Genomic DNA, 26,063 nt, shown 5'->3' on the forward strand with positions numbered 1-26,063 from the left:
GGAGAGGAGAGGAGAGGAGAGGAGAGGAGAGGAGAGGAGAGGAGAGGGGAAGAGAGACAGAGAGAGAATGAATTATGAAGCGATTACATGAAATGGTCCCTGGTTGTGAACCCCTTCTGCTAACGCTGTGCCACTGACTTGGCTTCCCCAAACCCAAAGTGCAGATGTGGTGTTTTTCTGTTGCTAAACACTAGGTCACGTGTTGATTTCTAGCCAATCTGCTGGACTGGCAGATGTTCAAAAGGTTTCCTGTGTCCACAGGCTGCCTGGAGAGCCTGAAGGCCCTGCTGAAGGATGATGATAACTTGGTGCGGATAAAGACCACCGAGGTGCTGTACATCATGGCCACCCATAACATAGGCAGGTGGGCAGCTGCTAGTGGACACCAAGGTCCCAGTTAGAAACTGCTATTGCCCCTGGGCAGGGGCAGACATCCTTGCACGACTCTGAGCACTCTAACTTTTCTCTATTTCTTCTATTTGCTGATGACAATCCTCTCCGTAGGGCAGTTTGTCTTCTGACAGCCTGACAGAATTGTGTCCCAAACCCTTTCCTTGGCACTGGGGATCAAACCCAGTGCCTCATGCATGCTATGCAGGTGCCGGACTCTGGAGCTGTACCCTAGTTCTGTTCTAGACTAGTTTTTATGTTAGCTCCTGGTTCTGGCCTTCCCATGCTGTAGGTGGGAAGTTCAGACCCAACATCTGCAAAACCGTTTCCATCCCTGAGTTGTCTTCGATGCTCACAGGGAGTGTGGCTTCACCTTCCGTTATTAACACACACCCAGTCTGAATGGGTCTCACCTCTTGCTGTGATGCTGAGGACGAAGTATATAATGCCTGCAAATGGGTCCCTCCTACGTCAAGTTTTATTAGTTACTATTTCTCCTTGTTAGTTTGGTTAGAGATTGGGGTGGTGGTTGGGGCAGGGTGCCTTCTCACAGTAGCTGAGCTCACCCCCTTGACTAGGGAGTACTAGTTGTACTTGGTATCAAAAGCAGAATTCTAGGTAGGGCTATAGATCAGTGGCAGGACACATGCCTACCTTGTATAAGGTCCCTTGTTCCACTTCCAGTACTCTCTAGTCCCCTGTGTACAGACCACTGCCACTGTATAGATGACCTCAGAAAAAGAAAGCAGATCCAAGGACAAGCTGCCAACCATCTCGGACTTATAAATACCGACATTCAGAAGGCTTCGTATCACATCCAAAGCTTCACACATGACTTTAATCTATTCCTGAATCCACCCTGACAGATGTGGCCTCAGAAGAGTCCTTTGCAGATGCTGTCGGCTACTTCAAAGAAACAGGTCATAGTCAAGAAATAAAAGAAACACTGTATTACCTGTAAGTTGCCCATTTAACTAAAAACACAAATGACAAGGCCTGTGTGAGTCCCAGGGCTTTACTAGGATATGGGCCCATCAGGTGGTGTTTCCTATGGATTCTTCTGGTTAAAGCACCAGATTGATTTGTAGTATGTTTCTCAAAAGCACACTAAGATCAAAAAAAGACACCATTGAAATAATCTGCATACAAAAAATATGGAAAAACTTACAGTCATCTCACTTTAAGAGACTCATTTGAGTTTTTACGTAGTATTCAAGTTTTCTTTCAAGAGGAAATAAAAGCAATTCTTTATCTAATTGGCTTACCTAATAGTTAATGAACTTACGTGTAATTGTAACAAGTGCAGAGGGCAGCCTGGGTCTGGAGGGAAGCAGCTGGCTGCCAGTAAACTCGTAAGTCACCTGGGAGAAGGCAAGAGAGGCAGGAAGGGCTGGGGACATCTGGGGGTGCCAGGCCTGTGAAATCTCTCCCTGGGAGCCGGAGTTGTAGAACGGTGGTGAGCTCAGCTCCACTGTGCAGGCAAGGTGGGTTCCAGGTTTCTGCTGCCTTGTGCCACTGCACGGTGGCGGCGCTGACGCTCAAAGCGGTGATATAAATCCAGGCTAGACGGATCCCAAGACGCCACTCAAAAGCGGGAGGGCAGCACCGTGATTCTTGCCACCCCACAAGTCACAGTGCTTTGTGATTCTGACCTCCCAGGTCTCTAGAGCATAGCGGATCTCTCTGGTCTTGGAGTCCAGCAGGGTCACTGACCTGATCTTAATCTCAGCCTCTTCAGAGATCATACTATAGAGCTATAGTAATAAAAACAGCATTGCACTGGCATAAGAACAGACATATTGGTCATTGGGATAGAATGGAAGCCCCATGTGTGAGCACATATTCCTATGGCCACCTGACTTTTGACAAAAAAGAAAGAAAAGTCAAAATACACTTTGGAGAAAAGAGCATCTTCAGCAAGTCAAGCTTAACAGCCATGTGTAGAAAAATGGAACTAGAGACTTATTCCACACCCTAACCACCTACCTCAAAACTCCAAATGGTTCAGGATTTCAGTGTAAGTCTTGATACCCTGAATCTGATAGAAGAAAAAGTAGAGAATATACCTGAACTTGTTGGCACAGGAAAAGACTTTCTGATCAGGACACTCGGACCAATAATTAGTAAATGGGGCCTCATGAAACTAGAAAGCTTCTATGCGGCAAAGAAAGCAACCATTCTGAAGAAAACAGTCTGCAGAATGGGAAAACCATTCTGTACCAGTTATAGCCTGACTATACAAAGAACTCCCCCCCAAAGAAAAACTAAACTCCAAGGAAACAACCCAGTTAAAAATGAAGCATGAAACTAGGCAATCAAAGAGTTCTCATGGTTCTCATTCTCATGGAATTCCAGCACTTGGGAGGCAGAGGCAGGTGGATCTCCGTGAGTTCGAGGCCAGCCTGGTCTACAGACAGAGTTCCAGGACAGGCTCCAAAGCTACACAGAGAAACCCTGTCTCAAAAAACCAAAACCAACCAAACAAACAAAAGATGAAATATGAATAGTTCAGAAACATTTTCAAACATACTCAACATCCTCAACTGTCATGGAAATGCATATTAAAATTACTTTGAGATTTCAACTTGCTCCTGTCGGAAGGGCTAAGATTAAAAAAATGATGACAAACGCTAGCATGGATGTAAGGGAAGAAGACGTCTTCACAGCTAGTGGGAGTGAAAACTGGATGCAGCCACTATGGAAATCAGTGTGGCGGATCCCCAGAAAGCTAGAAATAGATCTACCACACAATCCAGCTAGACCCCGAGTCCTGCCGTAGAGATAACTGGTCGCCCGTGTTCCGTGCTGCACTATTCACAATATCCAGGGAACAGAAACAACCCAGGTGCCCATAAACCGGCGAATGGATAATGAAGATGCAGCGATTCACACAACAGAATAGCATCCGGCTGTTAAGACAAATAAAATTGGGTTCGGAGAGATGGCCAGTGCTTAAGAATACTTGTTGCTCTTGCAGAGAACCTGGGTTTTGATGCTCAGCACCCATATGGTGGCTCCAGTTCCAGGTTTTTTTTACTGACATTCTTGGCCACATGTGATATATACACATACGTGCAGACAAAACAACCATAACACATAAATACATACTTTAAAAAAAAACCTGAAATGGTCTTCTGACGTCGAAACCCATCTTCCCTTCTTTAGAACTGGCTTCTTAAAGCATGGCGTCATCATAGCCCTGTCGTTCCTGCTGAATGATCACCAGACAGTCTGCAGGGAAAACCTACACCAGGCATACAAACATCTGGCGCAGCTGCCTGAAGGTAGGGTTGCATCACACATGGGATCTGGTAGATGACTGTCGGTGGTCCTTCCCTCTAGGTGAGTTTGTGCAGGGCTGCAGATGACAGTCCTTGGTACTCCCCCCATTAAAATGACCTTGGGGCTGGGCATAGTGGTGTGCAACCTGTTCCCCCAGCTACTCCTCAGCGCTGAGGAGGACCAGCCTGGACTGCAGAGGAAGACTTTGTCTTATAACAGTAGCAGTAACAACAAAGTTACCTTTCTGTTAAAATATGACAAATGTATTCTACAAAGTTGGGAGTATAGCTCAGAAGTAGGATAAAGCCGGAGTCCCATCCATTTCTAAACACAAGAACCAGTGAATATTCTGTTAACTTGTAACAAACAAGCACAAATAAAAGCCTGGTAGCCTGTTGCAGGGCTCCAAGCCTTTCCACTGACCGCATTCTGGGTTCCCCTTCCTTAGGGTGACTCCCGCAGTTTGTAAGGCCACATGCTGGGTTGTCTGGTATTTTTTATTTTGGGGACACTGGCATTGAACCCAGGCTTCACATGTGCCGACCAATAATCCATCATGGAGTTTACATTCCTAGTTTAGTTTATGACTCTAAGCTTTATGAAAATGAGGCTATTCAGTCTATACTATTTTGATTTTAGGTGCTTTTGTTTAGTGTTTTATTTCTGGATCATAAATGATTTTCAAAGGTTAGGATTTCCATTAAGTGAGTATACTCCGGGTTTTTCTGTTCCCGCTGAAGGACATCTGATTGTATCCACTTAAGACACAGACACAGTCCAAGTACTCTCTGTATCTCTCCCCATATAGTACCCTTCCTTTTCGCCTCCCTCGACCACTAGTGATTTAGTGAATATAACCCTACAACATGCACATAGATGTTTGCCACAGGTAGAGTATATAAAAATGTGTGTGTGTATAAAATGTTACTTTGTATATTTAAGTCTGAGTTAAGTGGATCTTGCTGTATGTATCCCTTTGCATCTTAAAATCACCCCCAAGAAGTAATATTATAATTTTGAAACCATTGTGTATATGATGTACATCTCTTTCCACGCAGTGTCATACATCACAGTTGTTGTTTGATGATGATGGTGTGTGTGTGTGTGTGTGTGTGTGTGTGTGATGGATGTGATGGGTGTGGCGGGCAGAGGGCAACTTCTGAATTTTTGGGAGTTGGTTCTTGCCTTCCACCTTGTAGATAGAGGTAAGGTTTGGTTGGCTCCTGGTGTGGGATTAAAGGTGAGAGGCACCAAGCCCAGCTCTTGAATGTATTGCAACATGTCCCCATGTCCTGCATACTCCAGGATAGCTGGCCCATGGACTTCTGGGCACGTCGGGTTCTGCCTTCTGTTTTTGCCTTAGGAATGCTAGGATTACACATGCTCGCTTCTGCAAGCATTTTTTTTTTTTTAAACGTGGATTCCGGGGATAGAATTCAGGTCACCAGGATTGTGTGGCAAGTGCCTTTACTCGTGGAGTCACCTTACTGGCCCTAATATTATAATTTTGAAATGTACCCATGTTGTACTGAAGGGGCTTGGGCTTTCATTGTACTCTTTTGCCATTTGAATATATTTTTGTTTGTTTTATTTTGGTCTTTGAGACAGGGTTTCTCTGCGTAACAGCCCTGACTGTCCTGGAACTCACTTTGTAGACCAGGCTGGCCTCGAACTCACAGATTTTCCTGCCTCTGTCTCTCAAGTGCTGGGATTAAAGGTGTGTGCCACCATGCCCAGCTCTTGAATGAATTGTGACATGTTCCCATGTTGACTGTTTCCTCTTCTGGGCCACCGAAGGAATGAGTAATGAGCGTCTCCACACAGACTTGCATCTCTGCACAGATCTTCCTGGTTCACAAGAAGGATGCTCTACGGAGTCTGCTAGGGAAGGTGATGCTGGCCTCCAACGCATGCCTGCCTTCACCTTAGCAGAATACCAACTGCTCCCCAGCCTCCCTTCCCCCAGCCAGTGGCATCCTTGTCAGTTAGTCCAGTGGTGTGCCGTGGTAGATCACCCTGTATGGTGTTGCCCATGGCTGTGACCAGTGAGAATGAACATCTCTCTGCTTGGCATGACCTCAGGCTCCTCTCTGCTCAGTGCCTCTAGGCAGCTGGGATCCATCCTGCCAATTAGTTCTTCTACTTCTTGTTAACCTGAAGGAGTTGTCCTAGATCCCAAGCGTTTGTTGACTACCTGCACTGACAATATCACTTTTCCTGGACTGGTTGGGTAGCATGATGGTTAATCTCCATTTCAGACTCAATGACATCCAGAATCACCTAGAAGATGGGCCCTGGGCATGAGTGTGAGGGACTATCTCGGGCATGTTATTTGGGGGTGAGAAGACCCACCCACTGTGCGTGGCATCATGCCCTGGGCTGGGAGCCTAAATTAAAGGAGAAAGTGAACTGAACACATGTCACTCTCTGCTTTCTGACTGGGAACGTGACACTGGCAACCGCCCCACGCTCCTGCTGCTGCGACTTCCTTGTGATGGACTCTTCCTGGATCTGTGAGCCAGATAAACTGCGTCTGTCCAGAGCATTTTATCACAGCCATAGGAAAAGCAGCCGCAATAGGCGGATCCGCGTTATTTGTTCATCTGTTGCCCCTGAAGGTTCTCCATGTGGAAGACAGTCTCACCAGTCTTTCCTTGGTGCTTTCCCCTGAGGGGCGGGGCACTGACCCTGAGCTCTTGAAGACATCCTGCCATGTTTCCTAGGAAGCAGGAGCCTTTGTTTTTCACTTTTAGATTATGAAGGTTGTACCCTGAATGGAGTTTCTAGAAAGAAGGTCTTCTTTCTAGACCTTACCAATCAATACTGCCAGGGCTCTGAAGTGGTGTCCTGGGTTCTCTCAGATGCTCCCGCCCATCTCCCTGTAGAACCCAAGCAATACAAAGATCAGGGAGTCTATACCCAAACAACATGAGGAGTAGTGGGTCTGCTGTGTTGGCAAGCCCAGTGAACACAAGTCTCTCTGGAGATCCTGGAACCAGCTCTTAGTCACAGGCCTTGATGGGTGCTGGTCATTGTGGATGAGGCCTTCAGAAGGGAGGTCAGGGCAGCCTGGTGGAAGGGTTGGCAGCAGGGGCTGGTGACTGCGACGATGGGCAGAGGGAGGGAGGCAGTGTGGTAGAGGCCTGGGGAGATGAATCTTGGGGTCACTCGGGTGTTGTGGCTTTGGGGTACACTGGTATGCTGGGCTGTATGTCACATGGTGTCCTAGCTGGGCTTCTGATGGGGCATGGACTTCTACTTCAGCATCCCTCTCATCAGTATGTGACACAGGGCAGTAGCTGTTGGGGGGAACCTATGTAGTTTGTCTGGGTGCTCAGCTAGCTTGCAGCATATGTTATGGGGCTTCTTGTCCATGGCCACATTGGAAAAGGTTTTCTTATTTTAACCATGGCACCCTTGCCACCTGTTGCTCTCATGGCACCACCAGTGCCTGGCCTCTAGAGCATCTTGTGTATAGCTAATATTGTTTAGAAGTATATTTTCTCCTTCTTAATCCTTGGCACTACCGAGGTCTGCCTTGTTCCCAGAATAACCAGCAGGGGGTGCTCCAGGACTAGGGCCTGTCCCAGTGACTGGCTTCTCAGGTCCTAAGGGATTGTCCTGTTATGAGAAGAGAAACCAAAACAGAAGAGATAAATGCCACAAAAGGGGCTGCCAGGCCAGGATCCCCAGAAACTGGTGGACTTGGGTGCCCACCCAGGATCCTCTTTTGTTTCAGGCACTAGCTGGGTATCTGGGTGAGTTTGGCCTGGTCCTTTCTTACGCTACTCCTCCTGCTGAGCCTGGCTCACAGATGCTGGTGTTAGGTATAATTTGCTGTCTCTGGCTTTGGGTCAGGGCCTGGTGACAGATGAAGGTACCCCCTTCTAAACAGAGGTACCTGCAGTCAGTGATGGAGTGGTGGGGTGCAACCTCCATGTGTGGAAATCATTCCCTGGCTTTGGGCCATGTCTAGATCTCAGTGGGGGCAGTGGGCACCACAGGAAGACGTCTGCGTGTGGTTTTGAACCTGGCAAGGCTAAAATGCCACAGGGAGCTCCCATGGAGTCATACTGTCTGGGCTTGAGTGAGATCTGGGATGCTATTTCCACCGGGAGCTAAACCTGCAGGGACTGACTATTCCCCAAAGTGAAGGGCTGCTGGAGAAATGGTCCTTTTACTGGGATACCTCAGCCCCGGGCAGGCAACCCTTGTTCTTCTGCAGCATCTGCCCGTTTCCTGGAGGCCTATGAAGTACTCCAGGAAGCCCTCCCTCCTCTTGCAGCTAACACCACACCCATGTCCTTAGTCTGGCAGTCCAAGCTGTCCTGTCCCTGGCCTTAGGTAGGATAATGCCTGGCTACAAGGATCTATCTGGTTTCTGGGCTGCTGTCAGTAGTTTCTGGGTGTGTCCTCCTCTCCTTTCTACCCTAAACCTCCAGCAGGACAGATCCTTTACCCGTCTTTTCCCTGTCAAGACTGACTAGGGTCTCGGAACTTACCCTCAACAGCTCTCTTGGGCCAAGCAGCCTTTCACAGCTACTTCCGTTAGGTTCTCATACTATCCCTTCGGGTTCAAAACAGCCTATTAACAATGCAATTACCGAAGGGACTAGGTCCCCTGGGACCACACTCTAGGCTGTGTTGGCTGGCACCTAGTGCGGGAACTACCCCGGTCCTGAAGCTTCCTGTTAGGCTTCTGTGGGTGAGATGAGTCCCCCAGAGTGCCATCCAGCCTCCGGTGGCTGCTCACCCTCATGGTGCAGCACTGCCCTCCATGACATCTGCCCCTGTGCCAGCTGGGCCCGCTCTCTGCCCATTTGTCTCAGATGTCTGCTTTTATCTAGGGCCTAGATAGACCACCTACAAGCCTTTGGAGGTATAGATTGGCCAAGTCATTTGCTATTCTGTTTTGTGGTGGTAATTTGTCCCGTTAGGGTCCCTACCTTTGTGTGTGTGTGTGCATATAGGCATGTGTGTGTGTGCATATAGGCATATGTGTGTGCATATAGGCATGTGTGTGCATATAGGCATATGTGTGTGCATATAGGCATATGTGTGTGCATATAGGCATATGTGTGTGTGCATATAGGCATATGTGTGTGTGCATATAGGCATATGTGTGTGCATATAGGCATATGTGTGTGTGCATATAGGCATGTGTGTGCATATAGGCATATGTGTGTGCATATAGGCATGTGTGTGCATATAGGCATATGTGTGTGCATATAGGCATATGTGTGTGTGCATATAGGTATATACGTGTGTGCATATAGGCATATGTGTGTGTGCATATAGGTATATACGTGTGTGTGCATATAGGCATATGTGTGTGTATGGAGCCGTAGATAACCTTGGGTTTTAGCCCTTGGGAACTGTCCATCTTATTATGTTGAGACAGGTTATTTTACTGGGAGGTAGGCTAGGCTGGCGAGCACGCACTGTGGCTATGTCTGTATAGACCTCCCCAGTACTGGGGTTACAAACCCACACCATGATGCCCAGCTTTTCATGGCAATGCTGGGAGTTGAACTCTGATTCTCATGCCTGGGCAACAAGCACCTGACCAGGTGAGCATCTTCCCATGCCGTTTCCTTGTTGGTCAATCAGAATCAACAATCTTAGCCTCTTAGGAATGCTCTTAGGACAGCAGAGCACAGCTGTCGAGGGCAGCCAGCATCTCCGCAACCATCAAGGATGCCCTGCATCAGTGACCATGCAAGCCACTAAGGAAGGTCATAGTCCCGGATGGAGCTGTCTTGGGGGGAAAGGCTGGACAATACCTGAAGAGGGTGGGCCAGTTCCATTCTTGCCATCAGCTTCTCACTAATTTTCTTTGTAAAACCTGTTTCCAATCTCCCTGCTAAGGCTGGCTATTGGTATTTACCTGGTAGGCCTCTCCTGACCCTTAGGATCAGCCTGTGCCCCCAGGGGAAGGAGATGGGTCAGGCAGCACCTTGTGGAGGAATCAGTGGAACTTGCTATATTATACCGACCTGAATGAGTGGAATTTGCCTATACTGACCTGGAGTGGGTGGGCATGGGAAGGTAGGGACATGGGGAGGGATGAGATTTACAGACAGGCTGAGGACCCGGAAGGATGGAAATACCCAGGACTGTGAGGTGGGAGAGCAAGAGGGAAGGAAGGAAGAACCGTCACAGGTGAACCGTGGTGGACATCCAGAGAGGCCAGTGTGGAGCGCAGAATGGAGGTCTGTCTGGGGAGGATATGGTGGGTTGATGCTGCTGGTGAGCCTGACAGGGTCTAGACTCTCCTACGAGATACGGTTCTGGGCAGGAGAGATTAGCTCAGTCACTGGACAAGTGTGTGAAGGATTATGTAGACTAGGTAAACAGAGGAGGGAAGGACCCACTTTGATTCAGGGTAGTGCCATGTCACACACTGGGTTCCACGCAGAACACAAAGGGGCAAATGGACACTCATATTCCTGACCATGGATACAACGTCATCAGCTGCTCTTACCGCTATGATTTCCCCGCCATAATGGCCTAGAACCTCAAATTGTGAGCCAAAGTAAATCCCTCCTTCCTTAAGCTTTCTCAGTTATTTTAACCATAGTACTAACCATAGCAACAGGACAAGTTACCCATACCGGGGTTGGGAGGGATCACGAGAAAGTGCTCATGGGGCTCCAGAGGAAAGCCATTTCCTGAGTCAGGTCTCCTCTGCTCCGGGCACACACCAAGGGAGGCCGGATCTTTCTGTATTCCCTTCAGCTGTGTATTTTTAGGTTAAGGATGCTCACAGTGAAATTAGTTTTCTGTTTCACAGTTGGTATTAAAAGAACAAAGTACGCCTCAATGACTTACAGTTGAACTTTTTTTTTCTTTTTTTTTTTTGAGACAGGGTTTCTTTGTGTAGCTTTGGAGCCTGTCCTGCAACTCACTTTGTAGACCAGGCTGGCCTCAAACTCACTGAGATCCACCTGCCTCTGCTTCCCAAGTGCTGGGATTAAAGGCGTGCGCCACCACCGCCCGTCACAGTTGAACGTTTTATCTCCTTAAACAACCCCCCCCCCCACCGAGTTCTTGCCGTTGGTGTCATGGGGACATGTGAAGAAGATTCCCACATAGGTAGGAGTGCAGATGAACCAGAGACCCAGGTCTGTGTTTGAGATGTTTGCGAGGATGCTGGCTGTCCTACACTCAGGGCCCTGTCTGAAGTTCTCCCTGGAGGATGTATGTGCAGGTACATAGACCTGGAGAGGGAGTGGGAGAGACCCCAGTGGAAAGTGTCTCTAGCTGCTTTAGATGGCACCCAGCCATCTGCACACGAGCCACACACAGCACACAGGAACAAGGTCTGGCTCCATTCAGGGTATTTTATTTTCTTAAAGTAGACAATCTTTGACTTTTATATGCTCATCAGCTCTTCTCTCCCGCTGTACATCCCAACTCCTTGGCCGCGATTCTATACATCGACCTTGAACTCACGGGTACCAAACAAAGGGTTGAGAAAGATTTGGCAAGGGCTCTCGTGGTGCCACCCCCTTGGCAGCAGGGGTTTTGGATTCCCGCACAGCCAGGGCTCTTTTAGAACCAGTGCCCGTGGGCCCTGGGACTAGAAAGCCTGGAACGCATGGTACCAACAGGGCTTCCTTTCCGGCCACAACTCTGGCTGTGCCTTCACAGGAGTCTGAGCCAGCTCCCAGCCTACCTCAGGCTTGGAGGATCTGGGGGCCAGGGAGTAGCATCTCTTGCCTCCCCTTCCTTCATTTGGCAAAACCATAGATAATTTACACCTTAAATATCAAGACATTTAGCTATTGTTCATTCGCTCCTAGGTAAAGAACCTTCTGAAAATACATCACATTTATTTTTTTTCTTAAATAAAAACAAAGCAGAAAACGGCACCAATTACAAGAGGACGCTGCAGAGGCTTATGTACACGTGTCCCATGAGGCTGGCGTCGGGGCGCCACTTGCCCCACAATTCTTTGGAGCCGAGGAGCAGAATCGTCCTATGACTTCTATACTCAGCAAGCCAGACACAAAAGGGACACCTGAAAAAAAACGTGTTTTGAAAATCTGCATTTAAAAAAGAATATTTAATCACATCTGAAACCGTAGGTTTTTTTTTCTGCGAAACATAAAAATTTGGCCAAAAATAAAAATTAAAAAAAAAAAACCAACAACAAAAAAAAAGAAGATGCCAGAGAAGAAAAACCAGGTTTCCTTTTATAAAACATGAGACCAGCAGAAGGGAAGCTGGAAACCCAGCTGGCCTAGTTTGAAAGAAACGATGCCACTCATTTTCCTGGGTTAATTTTTGCTGCATACATTTTAGCTGTTTAAAAAGAGCCACCAGTGGTCAGAGGTCCGATTCGTATAGTCACTTCTTTCCCCAGGTCCGAGGTACTGGACACACATGGTGCAGAGTGGCTGAGCTGGGTTTGGCTAGCAGGGAAGGTACACAGTCCCTGCTCTGGGCCTCCCTTCCGGTCAGTGATAGTCCCCAGTCCAGAGCTCAGTTGATGAGCTGGCCTTCTTCCGGGCAAGGGGCACAGCTGGCCGGACCTGGTCCCAGTCCTGCAGCCTCTCCCCTCCCGGGCAGTCCAATGTGAACCCCCATGCAGAGTGGGGCCAACTCAGGAAGGCAGAGTGAAGGGGGTGAGATGGCCTTGGAACGAACTTGTGACTGCAGCTCAAGAGGAAACCTCAACACTTTGGGGGAACTTTGCCATCTCCGGATGTGCGTGTGTGCGTGTCTGTGTGTCTACCTACCTAGCAATCTATCCAAATATATTTATGTTTGCGGAAACGTGGGGGGCCAAGAAGGCAGAGGCTGGGGGTGGGGTGGGGACACATTCTTCAAGCCCCCTGTTTTCTGCCCCTGGGGTTGGGCCTCTCTAGCATGAGCTGGGGCATGACACCCCGTGGGTTTCACTACAGGCGAGTGGGCTGTGCCTGGCTCCTCAGCAGAGGCCAATGTACTTGAGATTATTCTGTATAATGACGTCTGTCACCGCGTCAAAGACAAACTGGATGTTACTGGTGTCGGTGGCACAGGTGAAGTGGGAGTAGATTTCCTTGGTTTCCTTGTTGCGGTTTAGGTCCTCGAACTGACGCTGGATATAGACCGCAGCCTCCTCGTACGTGTTCTGACCCTTGTACTCTGGGAAACAGACACTGAGCGGGATGCGCCGAATCTTCTCTGCCAGGAGGTCCTTCTTGTTCAGGAAGAGGATGAGCGAGGTGTTGATAAACCAGTTGTTGTTGCAGATGGAGTCAAACAGGCGTAGGCTTTCTGCCATTCGGCTCTGGGGTTGTGAGGAGGGAAGTGCTGGCGTTAGTCTTGCAGTGAGCAGAGGGAGAACTTAGACCCACAGCCTCGCCGCCAGGAGGCGCTCCCGAGACTGCCTGCCTAGTTCTAGGCTCCTCCCCCCAGCATCATCCTTCCGCCAGGAGTCCTCCCCCTCTTTAGTTCAAATCAGTCTTTACCCATCTCCCTTAGCAACAACTGACAGCCTACTTCCTCCTAAGTACCTAGGGGTTTCCTACCCCTTCCGGAAACCTCCTCTGGGCAATGATGCTCAAATGGCCTCCATCTGCGGCATGAGGGCCTAGGCAGTGCCCAATTGAGCCTCTTTGCACCCTAGGGATGCAGGCCCTTCCATACTTATTCTGTCTGAGGACCCATTTCAAACGGCTAGCTCCCGGACCTCTCCACACCCCACACTTAGAAGCTCAAGTCTTCCAAGGGGAGTTATTCCTTCAATGCAAGTCTGGGTTTCACGCAGTCCCCTGAAAACTTAATTCTGCCATGCGGCATCTGCGGAGGGGCAGTTTGTGCTTCTGTAAGTTGGAACAGTTGCGGTCACTGCCCCTTGCCCGTCTCCCTCACTGACTTTATGGGCTCACATGCAGTGGGTGTCTGACCATGTTGTCTGACCAGGCAGGCTTGCACATATATAGAGTGAGGGTGACATCCTGGGACAGAGCTGTGATCAAGTGACAGAGCACGGTCTCTGGTCCCTTCCATTGTTTGCTGTCCCTCCCGCCCCTCCCCCCGTTTTGAGAATATGTAATGTGCATAGTGACTTTGGGGCGTATGGGTTATGTCTGCCTCCCCAGGGCATGGACAGATCTTATTTCTAAAGTGAGTAAATGTCCAAACCTGGAATCACTGCTGGTGGAAGCTGATCGTCCCTTTAAGATAAAGTGAGCAAGCCAAACTCCTAGATATCAATTGAGGTACGAGTGAGGGAGTGAGCCTGGCACCGACAAGGTGCACACAGGGCATCAGCAGCATCCCTGCTTCTGGGCCAAGGTGCTGCCTACTGATGGAGAAACTGAGGCAGGGAGAGGTAGGAGATGTGCTCCAAGTCCTTCACCAGGAGCTGTGGGCTTGCAGTCCTGTGCAAGGAAGTGGGCTGGGGGCAGAGTTCCAGGGCATTTCACAGAAACCAGCTTTACAGACCCCGTGTTCTCCAAGGCAGAGGGTTTTTTTTTGGCAGTGCCTCTGCTGGAGGAAGCAGATGTGCAGAATGAGGAGGGCGTACAAAGGTACCTGTCATCATCCTGAGACTTGTCTACCTGGAAGACTATGTTTTGCAAATCCCTTGTTTGGTGTTGATATAATCAATACAGAAGAAACTCTGAAAAGCGAGTATTCCCAGGTTTTGGCACGGCCTAAACTGAGTCTTCCACTGAGAAACAGGAAGCAGGACCCCAAGCCCTGCGGCACACAAGAGAACCAGGCCTGGATGTGATGTTCTCAAAGTGAGATCAGTGGGTGGTGGTCTAGGGATGTTACATCCCACTGGGAGAACAATTAGCTCTAATGGATTCCTGGAAAATGCAGAGTAAAGATGACTGTGGGGACGGAGCTGTCACTTCTCATAGAAATGATGTCATAATTGGGGCTTTTGCTTCTGACTCCAAATTCTGTATCAGATATGGCTATTAGCACATATTCTTCAGTTCATCGAGCAGGCTTGCTGAGCATGTCCCGAGTGCACGGGGCCACGACTCTCCTGCTAGACAGAGGAAGTCTCAGAGTTGTGAGCCTTGATAGGGATTCTGGAATCCATCCATGGGCGACTACGGGGGCTTGTTCCGGCCTGTAAGGGGGATGGGAATCACAGAGTAGGGGGTTCCCTTAGCCCTGATGGGTCAACTGTGATGACGGAAGAAGTGGCTCTTGGACCCAGGTCAGCCCAAGGGTGTTCAGAAAGTGGGATGTGGCTTAGAGGGGCAGGAGGACCATGTAAAGGGGCTGTAATGATTGACACACAATTGCTGGCCAGAGGTCAGTCCTCTTAGGACAGCATCTGCTGGAAGAGCTCAGTTGCAGAGACCTTTAGGGGTAGCAGCAGGTAGGGCCCAAAGACCATCCCTGAGACTGCCCCAGCTTCTGTGTGCACTTTCCACCCCAGCTGTCTGAACCACTTCCCTGCTGGTGCTTTTCAGACTCTGGGGACCCTGCAGGACTAAGCCTTGCACCTATGACTCAGAACATCATGGAACCTAGGCGTCTAGCTCACAGGGTGGCAGGCGGCAGAAGGGGTAGGACTAGGTGTCTAGGAAGCTCAGGATCTCCCTTTATCTCAGGCGCCTCTTGCTCTGCTGCGGGTTCAAGCTCAGGTTTCCTGGTGACCCCTCTATTTTCTGAGGACTACAGAGCCACACTGACCACCATTCATCAGTCCCTTGGGAGATGATGTGCCTCCAATAACACTTGTCTCCACGGCCCCATCTCTTGGCGCCTTCCCGGTAGGGATCAGAAAAGCCCGCAGGGAAAACAGCAGTGCATTTGGCCTGTGGGCCCACGGAGACACGGGGCTTCAGAGCGATGGCACTTCCCGAGCTAGCCACTTCCTTCTGTCCTCCAGAGAGTCCCGATGCTGGGTGTGTTGTCGGTATGTGAGCACCAAAGTTCTGTAAAGTGGATGTGCGGAACTGCCTAGGGAGCCAATCAGGACGGCCGGTTAGAAAGCCCAGCATGATCAGAGCAGCTCCAGCTCACGACCTCTCAGTGTGAGGGCCCGGCAAATGGGGGCAGATACCGCATCCTGCCTGAATCTGTCCCTAGACAAGAGGCTGTGACTGCCTGTGGCCCCGTGGAAGAGGTAGGACAAAAGGACGGCAGGCGATCACAATCAGGACCCTGTCCAAACGAAGCTGACCAGAGGATCCAGTGGCCGGGGACGATGAGGATGGGGTGGGTGGGTGTCTTACAACCTTGGGGGTGATGGTGAGAGCTCTGACATGGTGCCTACCAATGAGTTCAATGCCCTTAGGGCCAGTTTCACAGTGGTAGCCACACTCTTGGAGACTTGTGTGCACAGTGGCACCCTGCTGCCTCAAATCACCACCATTGGAAGAGCTATGCTATCCCAGGCTGTAACTGCAGAAGGCAGGCAGTGCAGGGGTGAGAGTGGGTGGGCTGAAGCTGCCCTTCGGCCTGGCCTCCCAGCTCCTCTCATCCATGCATAGTCTACTTTTATTTTTTTAAAAATATTTATTTATTATGTATACAATATTCTGTCTATGTGTATGCCCAAAGGCCAGAAGAGGGCACCAGACCTCATTACAGATGGCTGTGAGCCACCACGTGGTTGCTGGGAATTGAACTCAGGACCTTTGGAAAAGCAGGCGATGCTCTTAACTGCTGAGCCATCTCTCCAGCCCTAGTCTACTTTTCTTGTAGGGCTCGCCTCAGGCCCCTTCTAGGAGGCTGCTGCCTTCCTTCCTAACCACGTCTGGCTTGTGCCCTAGTCAGTCTGTGGAGTCTCTCTTCTGCCTGTTCTCTGTTTCCATCTGCTTGGCTTCATGGGTCATAGCTGCTTCCAGAGGTAATATGGTGGGGACTTCTACTGCGCCCCTAGGCTGGTAGCCATGACTCCACTAACCCAACATGTTTGCTTTTGCTCCTGGAACCTGAGGAGCTGCAAGCAAGCAAGGCCACAGTCCACTTGCTGGGGTAGAAGTGGCTATGGGGAACCTTTGCTTTCACACAGGGACCAAGCCCTGGGGTGGTACTGACTTGCCAGAGCTTGGTTAAGAACCATAATATTCTCTCCTGGCAGGACACCCCCCTTACCTTTACCTCTCCAGCCACTAATGGTGCAGCCAGGGTGGCCGTGCTGTGGTCAGCTGTTGCCATGAGGCCAGTCCGGCCTTAGCCACTCAGCTCTCCGAAGGGCTCTTTCACTACGGAAACTGACATTTTCTAGGAGGCTGGGGTTCATCTGAAACATTCGTTTATATAAATAACACAGAGCATATGATTCTGACAGAAGCCTGTGCAATGTGGGAATCTTACTGCTTGGTGGTGGGAACCAGTGATCTGTATCAAGCCATGTCAGCCACATCGAGGCTAGTAACAGTCCCCAGAGGCGTTGTAGCTGTACCTTGGGCATTTGTAACATGTTTAGATGACTTTATAGGTACTCGATGCCATGTGACCTCTTTTACCCCAGGGTGGTGCTTCCCTGCACTTGGATTTCTTACACAGGGGTGGAAGAGAGCTTGTGGCACATTCCTAAGGACCTTCAAGCATGTCGGCCTGAGAATCCAGGGGTCTTCTTCCCCAGGATAGCCTCCAGGGGCCGGCACCTATGGTAGCCAAACCAGGACTGGCTAGAATGATTCTTCAAGGAGGCCAGCCGCCAGGGTGTTTGTGCCAGGTTAGCCATTTGGTTCCCTTTCTGCACATCTGGTGACACACAGTGGCAGATGTCCCTGGTTATGCATACGAAGTCTGGGGCTCATTTTTAACAGCCTCCTTCTGTAGCCTCTCTGGATCCTGACTGAGCTCCTAAGGGTAATATCTGGACCTTCATAATGGGCATTCTCCCACTCTGCTGCTACCTCTGAGTTAAAGTGCTCTCAGACTCCCACTGGCCCACATGGGCCAGCCCTATCACTCAGGACACCACTCTGTCCCTTGTCACTCTGGGCAGGATGCTGGCTAGCCAGCGCCTCACACCTGTGCTAAGAGGTTGAGCCCAGTAGCTCCCAACGAGGTTTTGTTTTGTTTTAAATCCCAAACACATGTACACACATAACCCAGAGTTCATGTGGGACCCAAGTCCCTCACCTACGTCAGAGGCCTTGGTTTTCCACTTGGCACATGCCCAGATGTGCCTGGCCAGACACCTCACCACACAGGCCCCAGTGTGGGGCTCGTGGTGACCACTGCCTTCCTTCCACATGAAATAAGGAGCAGCTTTGCTCTCAGAGTCATTAAGTTCTTGTACCGCCTGGCTTTGTGTGTCAACTTGACACAAGCTAGAGCCATTAGAGAGGAGGGAGCCTCAGTCGAGGAAATGCCTCCACGAGATCCAGCTGTAAGGCAATTTTTCAATTAGTGATCAATAGGGGAGGGCCCAGGCCATGATGGTGTGGTGCCATCCCTGGGCTAGTGGTCTTGAGTTCTTAAAGAAAGCAGGCTGATGATCTCCAAAATATATAAAGAACTTAAGAAACTAGACTGTAAAAGGCTAATCAACCCAATTATAAAATGGGGCACTGAGCTGAACAGAGATCTCTCAACAGAAGAAGTTCAAATGGCCAAAAGACACCTAAGGTCATGCTCAACTTCCTTAGCGATCAGGGAAATGCAAATCAAGACAACTTTAAGATACCATCTTACACCTGTCAGAATGGCTAAAATCAAAAACACCAATGATAGCCTATGCTGGAGAGGTTGTGGAGAAAGGGGTACACTTATCCATTGCTGGTGGGAATGCAAACTTGTACAACCACTCTGGAAAGCAGTGTGGCGGTTTCTCAGAAAATTTGGGATCAACCTACCCATGGACCCAGCAATACCACTCTTGGGAATATACCCAAGAGAGGCCTTATCATGCAACAAAAATATATGCTCTACTATGTTCATAGCAGCATTGTTTGTAATAGCCAGAACCTGGAAACAACCTAGATGCCCCTCAATTGAAGAATGGATGAAGAAAGTATGGAATATATACATATTAGAGTACTACTCAGCAGTAAAAAACAAGGACTTCTTGAAGTTTGCAGGCAAATGGATGGAAATAGAAAACACTATCCTGAGTGAGGTAAGCCAGACCCAAAAAGAGGAACATGGGATGTTCTCACTCATATTTGGTTTCTAGCCATAAATAAAGGACATTGAGCCTACAATTCGGGTTCTTAGAGAAGCTAAATAAGAAGGAGAACCCAAAGAAAAACATATAGGCATCCTCCTGAATATTAACCTTCATCAGGCGATGAAAGGAGACAGAGACAGAGACCCACATTGGAGCACCGGACTGAAATCTCAAGGTCCAAATCAGGAGCAGAAGGAGAGCGAACATGAGCAAGGAACTCAGGACCGCGAGGGGTGCACCCACAACACTGAGACAATGGAGATGCTCTAGCGGGAACTCACCAAGGCCAGCTGACCTGGGTCTGAAAAAGCCTGGGTTAAAACCGGTCTCACTGAACATAGCGGACAATGAGGACTACTGAGACATCAAGAACAATGGCAATGGGTCTTTGATCCTACTGCATGTAGTGGCTTTGTGGGAGCCTAGGCAGTTTGGATGCTCACCTTACGAGACCTGGACGGAGGAGGGTTTTCCTCGGACTTCCCACGGGACGGAGAGCCCTGATTGCTCTTTGGGCTGACGAGGGAGGGGGAATGGATTGGGGGAGGGGGAGGGAAAGGGGAGGCGGAGGTGGGGAAGAGACTGAAATATTTAATAAATAAAAAAAAAAAAAAAGAAAGCAGGCTGAGCAAGACAGAGGAAGCAAGCCAGAAAACAGCTCCCTTCCACGGCCTCTGCTTCAGCTCCTGCCTCCAGGTTCCTGTCCTGCCTAAGTTCCTGTTCTGACTGTCTCCAGTGATGGACTATGATCTGGAAGTGGAAGCCAAATAAACCCTTTCCTTCTCAACTTGCTTTCTGGTTATGGTGTTTTGCAGTAGCAATAGAAACCCTAGCTAAGACAGTTTTCAAGATGAACAACCATGTTTTCTGCCAAGCCTCTGGACTTTAGTCTCCTCTTTGAATTGAAAAGATACCCAGCCCTTGGGAAGTGGGACTGCCAGTGTGAGGTCAGCCTGGACTACATAGCGAAACTCTGTCTAAAGAAAAATAAAAGACTTCAACCCCCAAAACCATGCACTGAAAAAGGTCTCAGTTAAAAGGCACAAAGTTGTTCTCATCCTCTGACCCAAGGAATAGCTCCCCTAATGGAGGTCCTATTAGCGCAGTTAAGGAAGGAGGTAGCTAGGCTTGATGCTCAGGTATGTCCCGTGGTCATTCCTTCAGGACCCACCCCCAGTCGGTACTAGAAACAGTACCATGCTCTCTGGAAGTCTGCGTGTTTACCTACTCCAGTGCCTCACATTCTCCCCAAACAGATGTGCACGCTTCAGGGTTTGGTTCTGTTGGACCTCTCGAGACCCCTCTACTGGGCTCCTGTTCCAGCCATTCTGGCTGCTGTGTGCTCCCAACCTGCACATGTTCAGTTTCTTCTCTCTTCTAGGGCCCACTTAGCCTCTAGCCTGGGCTGCGATCTCCAGAGGTGTCTTGCAGCTCCACATGGCTCTACCCAGGGTGCTTGGCCATGTCTGTCTTGTGGTTTCGGTGTGCAATGTCTCCACGGGCTCAGGTGTTTGAAACTTGGTCCCCAGCTAGTTGTACTGTTTTGGAAGGCTGTCAAACCATACGAAATGGAGCCCCGGCAGCGGAGGAAGTGGATCACTAGGGGTGGGCCTCCCTCTACTTCCTCTTTATACTTTGCTTCCTGGCTGTGGATGCAGTGTGGTCAGCCAGCCGGAGCTCCTGGCACCAGACCTTCCCTGCTTGCTGTCACATCTCCTCTGCCATGGCCCCACCGTGGTAGACTGTGTCCCCTGGGAACTCTAAGCCAAACCAAACTCTTCCTCCCGTTTGGTTGCTCTTATCAGAGTATTTTATTGTAGCCACAGGGAAAGAAACTGAGGCACTGCCAGCATCTGCCATGCTCGTGATCAGAAGCATCTGGTTTGGAAATGACCAGGTTAGATCCGAAACAGCTCACTGCTGTTGGGACCTGGGACCATTATAGGAACTGTCGCTAAGATCAGTCGCTGAGAAGCTTCTGTTGGGCATGACTCTGCTGGCTTCTGGGAGCAGAGGACCCATATGTCCATGTTAGGTAAGTGCTCTGAGCCACATTTCCCTTGGTCTGCAGCAAGACTCTGAGTTCATCACTTCCTACATTCCAGACCATAGTTCCTGCCTTAGGGAAATAGCGTACCCACCTTGGACCCTCAAGTGACCTGAATGGATCGTGTTTCTGATAAGTGGTCCTGGGCTGGGCACTAAACCCTTCACCTCTGAGACCTATCTCCAGGCCCCATGCTACCCCTTTAGTAGCCAGGCTTGCCAGCTTGGCCCTGCCCCAAGCCCTTGAGACTTTGCAGGGTGCCAGGGTCTCCTTTCACTGGTAGACTAGACCGAGTCCGGTGCATTCAATTACTAGATGGTCTGAAGGCGTGTGGCTGCATTTCCTGTTTGGTAGCTGGCTGGCTCTGCCACTCTCCCCTGCTTTAGAGCCATGGGGGAGGTTGCTATCCATGCTCTGGTGGCCTCAAGGAGCTTAGAAACCACGAGGAGCGAGGCGAGAGACGCGGAGGGAAAGTCAGCTGAAACCTATGCAGGCATCCTGGATTGCTTCCTGGCAGTAGGATGCGGCTGGGGAGGCATCAGTCATCTGCCTAGGGACCAGATGCTTGGTTCTCCCCAGACAATGCCAACTACTGGCTGCTGGCTTCCCCATGCCATCCTGTCTTCTCAGTGAAGTGGCTCCCAGTGGGCAGAGCCTATATACTTACCCCAGTGCCTGAATGGGATGCCAACTAACCCTCCCAGAGACAGGGCGGCTGTGCCCCTGGCCCTGCTGCTCACAGGGAGGCTCCCGGGCAAACTGGGCACGCCAGCCACATTCGAGAGCGTGGCAGCCCCTCGGGTCTTTCTCAGCACCGAACTGCTGGGAGGTGGTAACAGCAGCTGTCACACAGGGCCAGCTGCCCCTCCCTCTGTGCAGTTTAGCACTTTAGACGCTCAGTAGACGCATTGCTGTTTCCATGACAACTGGAGAGGACGCCTCCACCCTCCGTCTCACACAGCAATAAAGACCAAAGACGGGCGGAGGCTGCACATCTTAACCCAATATATCCACTTAGGGGTAATAGTAGAAGGTGAGCCTTGGGGAGTTGGGGGACCTGGTTCTCCCTTCATCTTTTTGAGGGAGCTATCCTGGCTTAATCTGGCCCGATTTTAGGTTTAGGCCAGTAGGTCGTTAAGATGGAAGGTTCCCCTGGTGACGCGCTCCTAACAGGAGTATCCATGGGTGGGGAGGCTTCCTAATGAGGAGGCTCACCCTCCATTCACATCAGAAAAGTGAGACAGGGCTCCAGGCCCAGGGAGAGGAGTCAGGGTGGCGATCCTTGAAGCAATCCTAGTTCATAGCCACAACCAACCTCCACCTCGGCTCAGCCCACCGTCCTGCACCAAGGAGAATCCCTGATAGGCTGGATCACCTCAGGCTTGGTCGTGGATATTGGCCTCAGGGGGAACTTGGGATGTATCTGGAGACAGAAAAGATGCCTGGGGACTTATTTCCAGTCCAATCTGGTTAGCTAGCACTCTTCCTTTTCCTGCAAATTTACACCTGGAGAACTGGATTAGGGAGGCTAAGGATTCAGTGAGCCCCGCTGTACTGGAGCCTGTCTGTGGGAACAGGACAGAACCAGACAGGAGCAGCGCAGGCGCAAGGGGTGGACTGGAGCTGAGGTGGGGCTGCTGTCTACAGCGTGCTGGCTCCTACTTGTGTTAAGAGCCCTCTCCCTCAGGATGGCCACTTCCACACAACTGTTCATCCACCTCACCTCCTCGCCCAACCTGGGCCTTACAGCTCTGTGGGTGCTCAGGGTATGGAAGCAGATGGCACAACCAGCCTACTGTTCTGGCTCCGAAGGCCTGGCTCACAGCCCCTATTCCCTTTCTGCCCGCCCACCACTTGCTTGGCTCTCCACACACTACCTTATTTTGTCTCTGGAATCTGCCACTGGTCTCCCAAGTAGAGGCCCCGCCTACCCTTAAATCTCAGGTCCCTCCATTCAGTTCAATATTCCGTTTACAAGCACGCTTATGCTTGACTTTCACTTTAGGGCTTGGAGTGCTCTATGGGGAGGAGCCTGGAAGAGTCGGTGTTAGTCCCTGCTTGGGGGACAGACAGCAGCAATAAGCAAAATCAACTTCAGAGAACCGAGTCCTTCCAACTATCCAGAAAGACAGGAAACAAATGTGGGGCGTGGCCAGCTAGACGGGAACACCGAGGACCATGTCCCGGCTGGGGCAGCAGTGTGGACATGACCACGTGGGAGTCTGAGCTATCAGGATAAGGAGAGTCTCTGGTGGGGGACCCATCTTCCTGTGTGTGCCTTGCGAGCATCCTCCAGGGGCTTCCGTCTCTGGTCCACACATTTCCTGCAGCCTCCATGTGCCCACTTTCCCCAGAAGTAGCCTTGGCCACCTCTTTCTGCACATACGGCTCATCCTCTGGATGCAGACAGCTGGCTGCCTCACCGAGTCCACCCCTGAAGTTTCTACAGGTCCCAGCTTCAACCTCTTAGCACCAGGATGCTTTTAGCACCGTTCGGGCCATATTCTTGCCCATGCTCATCTCCCGCCCACGTTCACGACTGACTGTCACGGGACCTGCCGTCCTCAACTTGGGGCCATCTTCAGACAGGGCCAGATGGTACTGGGAGTAGCAGCTCTGCTGCAGGTGGGGATGAGGGTATGCTAGGGTGAAAGGAAGCTTGGGGGCCTGGTTGCCCACTTTGTGCCCCCTGTTCCTTGGTATGGGGTACAAATGACCAGGGTGGTATAGGGAAGAGCCCCAAAACTTCTGTGAGGATGCCTAGGCTGTGTTTCGGGGAGGTGACAGGTATCCAAATGAGGCTTTGAAAGAGTGTGGCTGAGGCTTCAGGCCTGTAGCTGTGACAGGTGGCCTGCATCGTATGTAACTACAGCTCTGATGCTCAGAGGGTTGGTCGGTAAGAGCCTAGAAAGGCGTCGGGTGAGGTACTCAGCTTTAACATGACTGGGAACCATCGGATCCCATATCTTGGCAGGTGAAGTCTTGGGTTTTGTATTTGTGAAATTAGCCCTTTCTGGTCAAGCGCCTGGGCTCTGAGTACAGATGCTCAAGGTCCTGCTCTGTGTCTGTGCTCCTCTTGCTGGGGGTCCTGTGCATCCTGCTTATAAACCTGTACGGAGCAGAGACCCAAACCCAGCTGCAGCTTCCACCTGCAGGCAGACAGCCCTGAACCTGCAGAAGCCACTCTGATCCAGTGGTACAGGAGGGTTAGCCAGGAGGGTGGCTACAACTTGTAAAGCAAACATTCTGGATGTCTAGTGGGTAGTGAGATTTCATTTGTATTTTAATAAATCAAGCTTGCCTGAAGATCAGAGAGCAAAACAGCCACACTGATCAGCCTTACAGACCAGGCAGTGGTGACACACACCTTTAATCCCAGTAGTCACACTAGCTTGCCATAGAAACCGGGTGGTAGTGATGCAAGCCTTTGATCCCAGAAATAGAGAGGAATACAAGACGGGGGGAGAGGGGGAAGAGACAGCTCTTACTCACAGTCTCATTTTGAGATTCCTGGAGGCAGGATCGCCATTTCAGACTGAGGAAGAGGTAAGAGCCAATGGCTGGCTGCTTAGCTTTTCTGACCTTCAAGCTGAAGGCCGATTCCTGTCACTGGGTTTGTGTGAACTGTGCTACGCTACGGTTCACCCTTTCCTCAGGTCTACTCTCGCCCAGTCCCCTTTGCTGTCACCCTCTCTTCCCCCTGCTGCCTCTTCCACCAAGGGCTGGCTGTCACCCAGACACACTAGGGGAGACGTACCTAGTTTACAGAGTACTTTGAGAGAAGCGCTCCGCTCGGCAACAAATGAGATTTCTCTGGGGTGAAGGTTGGGGCAGGGGTACGATCCAAGCAAGTCCAGAAGTCAACCTCTGCTTACCCGTGTCCCTCCAAGCGCCCAGCGACAAGTGCAATATCACAGAAACAGTACACGCCAGGCCTGCCACTTCAAACAGCAAAGACTGTTTAAACAAGATAAGAGCTGCGGGTAAGGCTATACCCCAGGCTCTAATAACACGGACACGCTCGTCCCGAAACTGCCAGGAACAGCAGGTACTACTCCTTCCTGCCTCACGTAGCCGGAGAGCCTCCGGCCACCTCCTGTTTACCCATATAATGTGGAGGGGGCTGGCGTGACCCTAGATCGTAACAATAGAAGCCACCATCTAATCCTGCCCAGTTTCTAGGTAGGGAGGGGGCAGTGAAGGTCCTCATTGGGACCTATAGATTCGGAGGCCCCCGATTTTGCAGCCAGGGAAATATCTGTGCTTGGAACCCAAGTTTCTTCATCTGTGTGGTGGGGGCTGCCCCCTGCTGGGCTAGGGGCTCACAGGCTGCATGAGCGGTGCTCCGGGATACGACCCGGAGCAGGCTCTGTGCCATCTGCTCACGGCTACTGCCCTTCTGTTTCTATTTATTTTGTCCCCAGTAAAACCCCGCAGATCTCTCTCAACATTATTCTGCATGGAGAGCTCAGAGCCCAGGATGTACCACACGACTGCCCTTGATCCCATGATGTATCATGTGGAGTTGGATGAGGGGCTTGGGAGGCCAGCCTGGACCTGGGCCATCCAGATGGACACAGATGGCCACACGACACACTAGAATGACTGCCAGGCTACAGCCCTATCAGCTCGTAGGCCCCAGTGTTAGCTAGAGAGAGGGGCCTATGGTATCTGTCTATTTGTTGTTAGTTTGTTTCTTTAACTTACCCAATAGAGCTCTCTAGGGGCATGAGTGGAACCATCAGCCATTGCCCTGTTTAGTCAGTGGCCTCTCAGCAGTAGGCCTAGCACCCCATAAGCCATCCTATTCTACCTTTTGTTTTGAATGGATCTCGAAAGCAATGACAGATGAGTTTTCAGGGCCTGGTGATACTTTCTTTCTTGACAGCTGTTGGTTCAATTCCCAGGGGAGGAAGAATCCCACAGTATGACATGGGCTGTGGGCATCATATACCCAGAGGTTGTGATTCAGGAATGTTCTAAGACTCCTAAGACTGGAACAGAAAACTCCAAGATGCTAGGCACACTGACTCTGGGGGAAGTTGGAGCACCGAGTCCTGTTCACTGTCCATGCCCAGCAGGCCAGAAGTGTCGAGTGGAGGTGGGGGCAGAACTCAGGCTAGGGCTCCTGTTCCAGCTTACGGGTTCTCCTTCCTGGCAGGAAGGTGCTATACTTCCCACAGTCCTAGTCTGCCTCTGTTTCTACTGAATTAAGAACCAGTCTCCTCTTGGCTTCTATGCTAAATCTTG

At 50.4% G+C, this 26,063-nt stretch overlaps 2 protein-coding genes across 4 annotated transcripts in view; one reads left to right on the forward strand and one right to left on the reverse strand.

The window, feature by feature from the left end:
- Rsph14 (radial spoke head 14 homolog) overlaps nucleotides 1-26,063 on the forward strand; it is a 78,918-nt gene that overhangs the window by 7,088 nt on the left and 45,767 nt on the right. For all 3 annotated transcript variants that reach the window (XM_050142825.1, XM_050142816.1, XM_050142835.1), the window contains 2 exons: nucleotides 262-364; nucleotides 3,556-3,674. In XM_050142825.1, the coding sequence (XP_049998782.1) occupies nucleotides 262-364; nucleotides 3,556-3,674 (222 nt within the window). The remainder of the gene's footprint in view (nucleotides 1-261; nucleotides 365-3,555; nucleotides 3,675-26,063) is intronic.
- Gnaz (G protein subunit alpha z) overlaps nucleotides 10,996-26,063 on the reverse strand; it is a 50,908-nt gene continuing 35,840 nt past the window's right edge. Inside the window, exon 3 of the mRNA XM_050142808.1 lies at nucleotides 10,996-12,952. Coding sequence (XP_049998765.1) covers nucleotides 12,608-12,952 — 345 coding nt within the window. The 3' untranslated portion in view covers nucleotides 10,996-12,607. The remainder of the gene's footprint in view (nucleotides 12,953-26,063) is intronic.

This window comes from Alexandromys fortis, unplaced genomic scaffold (genome assembly GCF_014885135.2).
Source record: "Alexandromys fortis isolate MF-2015 unplaced genomic scaffold, M_Fortis_MF-2015_v1.1 scaffold_9, whole genome shotgun sequence".
NCBI lineage: Eukaryota > Metazoa > Chordata > Mammalia > Rodentia > Cricetidae > Alexandromys > Alexandromys fortis.